Consider the following 5,859-nt stretch of genomic DNA (forward strand, 5'->3'; position numbering starts at 1 on the left):
CCTCAGCCACGCCAAAAAGTTGGGCTGTGATGTTTCCATTTTGGATTAAACCCTAAACCCTAGAAGCTGGTGTGGTTTCAGTTGTTTCTAGAGCCTTCCTCTCCGCTCTATTAAACCCATTCAATTTCTGCAAATTCATCGCCTTTCTCTTCTCTTTCCACTGCTCTTCTTCTTCCCTCTCCTTCGTTTTTTTGGGTCTCAGCGGACGTTTTACAATGCACCGCTTCGCTTCAGGTCTTGCTTCCAAAGCCCGGTAAGTTGATATTGATCTCCTCCGGATTTCTGTGGTTCCGAGTCATTTATATTCCAATCGTTTCTTCTTCTGGTTTGCAATAAAGGGTGGCAGAAATGGGGTTGTGTTCTTTTGGGTCGTTGATATATTAACTGTTTTGAAATGGGTAATTGAAGAAATTTGACGAACAAAAGCTTGTTTTTGATAGTGTTCTTCTGGGAATTGTCTCTATACTTACAGACTTTCTTTTTCTTCGTTTTCAGTCTTGCTAGGAACGGTACCAATCAGGTGAGTTATTATTATGTTGATCATTCACATGAATGGAGATCATTTAGCCTCTGACTTTCCATTAACTGTCGTGTATTGTGTTTCTTGTATTGGCGTTTTAGATTGCCAGTAGGTCGAACTGGAGCAGAAACTATGCTGCGAAAGACGTTAAATTCGGGGTTGAGGCCCGAGGTCTTATGCTCAAGGGTGTCGAAGATCTCGCTGATGCCGTTAAAGTCACAATGGGTCCGAAGGTATTGTTGCCGTCATTGCGTTTTTTCCCCAATCGAATATATATGTGCTGATTTCCATTGATGGGATCCACTCTCATCATCACTGACACTATGGGTTTAATCATCTAAGATTAGAACATCACTTTCTCGTTAATATATGTGCGATATCGCATCAGGGTTCTGATAGATGTTGATTCTGTCGTGCTCCTGTAGGGGCGCAATGTAGTGATTGAACAAAGTTTTGGGGCTCCCAAAGTTACAAAAGATGGTGTGACTGTCGCAAAGAGTATCGAGTTTAAAGATAAAGTTAAAAATGTTGGAGCCAGTCTTGTGAAGCAGGTTGCTAATGCGACCAATGATGTAGCAGGCGATGGTAAGCTTCTGGTCAAGCATAACCTCTAAAGTAACGTGCTGTTACTCACCACGTTTTCATTACATAAAGATTGGTTTTTTCTTGTCAACATGAATATTTATAATTGAAAGGAAAGCAATTTGCCTATGGTGCTCAATTGTATTATTGGCTTGTACACTCAATCACAAAGTGAAAGTGAGAAACTTTTGGGGCTTGCAGGCACCACTTGTGCTACTATTCTTACAAGAGCGATATTTACGGAGGGCTGCAAGTCAGTTGCTGCAGGAATGAATGCCATGGATTTAAGACGTGGTATCTCCATGGCAGTCGATTCTGTTGTAACGAACTTGAAGAGCCGAGCACGAATGATAAGCACCTCAGAAGAGATAGCTCAGGTTTGTTCTTACTTTCTGTTTGGTCCACTTGGCTTTATTAGCTGGACTAATTCTTTGATGGCTTCGAGGTGACTTTATATCGAAGGATCATGCGATCTGATGATTGTATTTTTATAGGTTGGGACAATATCTGCAAACGGAGAAAGAGAAATTGGTGAGTTAATTGCCAAGGCAATGGAGAAAGTTGGCAAGGAGGGTGTGATCACCATCTCAGTAAGTTGGTTACATATATTTATATATTCTCAATATGGTATTCGGTAGTGCCCCACCGTATTCCATCTCCTCTACTTGTGATCATTCTCATGGTTGAAATAAACTTTTGGTCCTGAAGTGAATTTGATTATTGACTCTTTTCCACACCTAACCCAAAAATAAAAGTTCTTTATCAGCAAGAAAGTTGTTTCTTTTAAACATACTGTCTAGGCACAATCATAATATCAGTTTAGTTTATTTAGTTTGATAATCTTATTTACAATTTTTTTTTGTTTGCCATAAACATTAATACTATGTAAGCAAGCAGTAGAGTGTTTGCTATTCTAAAAAACTGTGGCGGTAGGGTCATGGTAAAAGCTTCCTTGTGTTTCTTTTTTAGTCAATTTGGTGGTATTATCAGAAGCATTTGTCTATGCTTCAAAGTCAAAATCTTTATATAGTTTTTAATTTTGCCAGATATCATTCAGATTTCAGCCCTATGCATTCAGGAGTTCCACAATACTTATCTTTCAATTTTCACCAACAATGCGTGTTGGTTTTTTGTTTAATCCGAAAATGTGATTATTGTCATTTTTTTAGTTTCCTGATTTAACCCTTTCCTTTGGTGTTTGTTTTGACTGTATTCAATATGCTGCAGGATGGGAAGACATTGTATAATGAGTTGGAAGTTGTTGAAGGGATGAAGTTAGACAGGGGATATATTTCTCCTTACTTCATTACAAACCAAAAGAACCAGAAATGTGTATGTATCTTTTTATCTTCTAAATATATTTCCCAATTTTTTAATCACGAGCCTGATCATCAATATGTTCTGATTTTAACTAACCACATGGGTTGACTTGGCAGGAATTGGATGATCCTCTTATCCTAATCCATGAAAAGAAAATCTCAAGCATAAATGCTGTGGTGAAAGTTCTAGAGTTGGCTCTGAAGGTAGGGTACCATTTGATAATTAACACTTGACGGTCACTTAAAAAATTGGGAATGGATGATGAAAATGGATGATGAAAATTGGGAATGGATGATATATTTCTCCTTTCATTGCAAATGGATGATGAAAATTGTATTTTTCTTTGATCTCTTCAGAGGCAAAGGCCCCTTCTTATTGTTTCTGAAGATGTTGAAAGTGATGCTCTAGCCACTCTTATATTGAATAAGCTCCGTGCTGGAATTAAGGTTCGACCATTGTATGGTTTCAACAATTGAAACTTTTAATTGTTTGGTTCCTTGCTTACTTGTTAACTGTTTCTGCAGGTCTGTGCCATTAAAGCACCAGGTTTTGGCGAAAATAGGAAGGCTGGACTGCAGGACCTTGCAGTTCTCACGGGAGGTGAAGTAAGTCTTTTATTTGTGACTTCACATTCATTTTGTACAATATTTTTCTCTGAGTCGTCATAATAGTTGATCTGTGTGTTCTGTTGTAGCTCATTACTGAAGAGCTTGGAATGAATCTTGAAAAAGTTGATCTGGAAATGCTTGGATCTTGCAAGAAGGTATGAGATATCAAACAGTTTCATCATTTTTTAGTACATCAACATATATGGGCGAGAACCCACGACCTTTTGGTTGAAGATACATGCCTTAACTAGTACTAGTTTTAGACATGGTTGTGGAAACTTTACAAAATTTACTGGTTTTACACCTAAGTTTCTTAATCATTTCATGATACAGCTCTTTTTATTTCCTGAATTTCAATCTATTTTGGACCATTAGAAGTTTTTTTGCCTCGATTTGGAGATGTCCATTAATTTGGGTTGATATCATAGGTCACAATTTCAAAGGATGATACTGTTATTCTTGATGGTGCTGGTGACAAGAAGGCCATTGAGGAAAGATGCGAACAGGTTTGTGAAATTTAAAAATATTACACGGTGTTAAGGAGTAATTTTCACACGATATAGAAGTTAATTAGTATCATATTCTTGGTTTTTTGCAATTCACAGATAAGGTCAACCATTGAAGTGAGCACTTCTGATTATGACAAGGAGAAGTTACAGGAGAGATTAGCAAAACTCTCTGGTGGTGTGGCTGTATTGAAGGTTTGCCCCTTACTCTTTGAATTTCAATTTGTTTTGTATTTGTTCTCTGAGACGGTCTTCCTTGAGTTCAAGACAATCCTATTTGCAGATTGGGGGAGCAAGTGAGGCAGAAGTGGGTGAGAAGAAAGACAGAGTTACAGATGCCTTGAATGCCACAAAAGCAGCTGTTGAAGAAGGAATAGTACCGGGTAAGTTGTTTCTTCATGTGCTAACTTTAATTACTGATAGCATCTAAAAGACATTAACAAAATGGCTCCTTCCACAGGTGGTGGTGCTGCTCTTTTGTACGCGTCGAAAGAACTAGATAAACTTCCAACTGCTAATTTTGATCAGAAGATTGGTGTCCAGATTATTCAGAATGCTCTGAAGGTCATAATCTCTAACATGATTGTTTACTAACCGACACTAAGATTGAGTTTCAAATATTTGTGACAACCGCTCTCATTCCTTTGTTTAATGTTTTATTCAGACACCTGTACACACGATCGCATCAAATGCGGGAGTTGAGGGAGCTGTTGTGGTCGGTAAACTGTTGGAGCAAGACAACCCTGATCTTGGCTACGATGCAGCTAAAGGTCAGTTGCATATAAGAGAAATAAAACAGCCAATGCTTTCCGTTTCTGGCTAATTCAGTACAGTTTTTTTTACATGAATGACCAGGTGAATATGTGGACATGGTCAAAGCTGGCATCATCGATCCTCTGAAAGTAATTAGGACTGCACTTGTTGATGCTGCAAGGTAAGCCAAAACAATTCTACTTTCATCAATATATTGTTCTATAACTTCAATGTTCCTCAAGACTAAGGCGTCGTGTCGTCTTTTTGAATACAGTGTTTCCTCTCTGATGACAACAACAGAAGCCATTGTAGTCGAACTCCCCAAGGACGAGAAGGAAGTTCCAGCAATGGGTGGCGGCATGGGTGGAATGGACTACTAAACAGGCGTCGAGACGGGTATTTCAATGAATTCAAATCGACTTTAGCTTTGTTTGCTTCCTAGAGCCTGACATTGTACGGACCTTAGAAGGTGTCATCTTGTTTGTTTCATAATAGTCTTGATTTGTTTTGGTCAAGGAAAAAGCTTCCATCCATGTGGAAGGAGGGAGGTAGCAATAGAGTAGGGAGAGTAATCATTCCATGTTGCGGAACTGTAGTCTTTTGTTTTTGTCAAGAAATATATATTTTTTCTTCTTGACCTGCATAAGGAACATAGTCTTGAAACCACATCTTACCTGTCAAGTTGATGTGTCTTCATCAATAAAAATTTTTCAGCCGTTTGGTTGGTGAATTCGTTGGTTGTTTCTTTGAATGCTCCGGGAAAGGAAGATGAGCTCTCAACATTATTAATTCCTTTTAAGGCTCGAAACATAAAACATGGGTAGATATTTCAAAAATGATCTTAACTTCTGTGTACGTGAGCAACCAAAACGATCTAAACTTCTAGCGTGACGAAAATGATCTAAACTTCTAGCAGCATCTGTGTACGTAAGCAACTTCTAGCGTGACGTGAGCAACCAAAAAGTCGAAATAGAAGTTGAAATAGAAGGTTACTAATATTTTCCATTGGAGGTAGAATAAATGAATCAACATTGAGGCCAAAAAAAAAAATGATTCGAGCAAGATTATAAATGTCGTGTCTATTGATAAAATGTCAATGCAGATATTTCTAAAATGTTATAAAATTAAGAATCATAAAAAATATTTAAATTACACACATTGATTCCTTGACAAATTCTGCGGAACTATTTTTCAATACATATTATATCAAATTATATATAATAATTATTAGAAATTATCTGAGTGGTTAAAAAAAATGTAGAAAAGAATCCTCACAATTGGTTCATAAATCTCCAATTGTTTTGAAATATTTTATCATATATGATAACTGCCGTAACATGTGTTGCATTAATCACTTTTAAACTTGTCTCAATTTGAAGTTTTCTGATTATGAAATTTAATGGTTAGAAGCCAAAAATATTTTTAGGGTATACTTTGAAAGTAAAATAGAATATTGTAACGTAGTTTTTTTTGGAAGTACAAGAATGCATGCCAGTCTTTATGAAAATTATTCTCAAATTTACATAATTCACTGCAAATAAATAGACAACATGTGTTAATCTACATTAAA

General features: G+C 37.0%; 1 protein-coding gene across 1 annotated transcript; it reads left to right on the forward strand.

Moving 5' to 3' along the window:
- Positions 1–30: 30 nt before the first annotated feature.
- On the forward strand, positions 31–5,019 carry HSP60 (heat shock protein 60). Its single transcript, XM_022282895.2, has 18 exons — positions 31–253; positions 496–520; positions 622–753; positions 946–1,105; positions 1,304–1,479; positions 1,597–1,692; positions 2,330–2,434; positions 2,539–2,625; positions 2,779–2,868; positions 2,947–3,027; positions 3,117–3,185; positions 3,459–3,536; positions 3,636–3,731; positions 3,820–3,919; positions 3,997–4,100; positions 4,201–4,306; positions 4,392–4,470; positions 4,564–5,019. Exons 1-18 carry the CDS (start codon positions 216–218, stop codon positions 4,667–4,669), a joined length of 1,728 nt encoding a protein of 575 aa, XP_022138587.1. The 5' UTR covers positions 31–215; the 3' UTR covers positions 4,670–5,019.
- Positions 5,020–5,859: the final 840 nt, after the last annotated feature.

Source organism: Momordica charantia (genome assembly GCF_013281855.1).
Source record: "Momordica charantia cultivar OHB3-1 chromosome 7 unlocalized genomic scaffold, Mcharantia_2.0 BLBB01000007.1, whole genome shotgun sequence".
NCBI lineage: Eukaryota > Viridiplantae > Streptophyta > Magnoliopsida > Cucurbitales > Cucurbitaceae > Momordica > Momordica charantia.

What these genes read in the sequence shown, in the direction of transcription:
- HSP60 (XM_022282895.2), top strand. Translation starts at nt 216, where the DNA reads ATGCACCGCTTCGCTTCAGGTCTTGCTTCCAAAGCCCG. An exon ending in TGCTTGGATCTTGCAAGAAG is followed by an intron (nt 3,186 to 3,458) that starts GTATGAGATATC and finishes TTGATATCATAG; the next exon opens with GTCACAATTTCAAAGGATGA. An exon ending in TTGAGGAAAGATGCGAACAG is followed by an intron (nt 3,537 to 3,635) that starts GTTTGTGAAATT and finishes TGCAATTCACAG; the next exon opens with ATAAGGTCAACCATTGAAGT.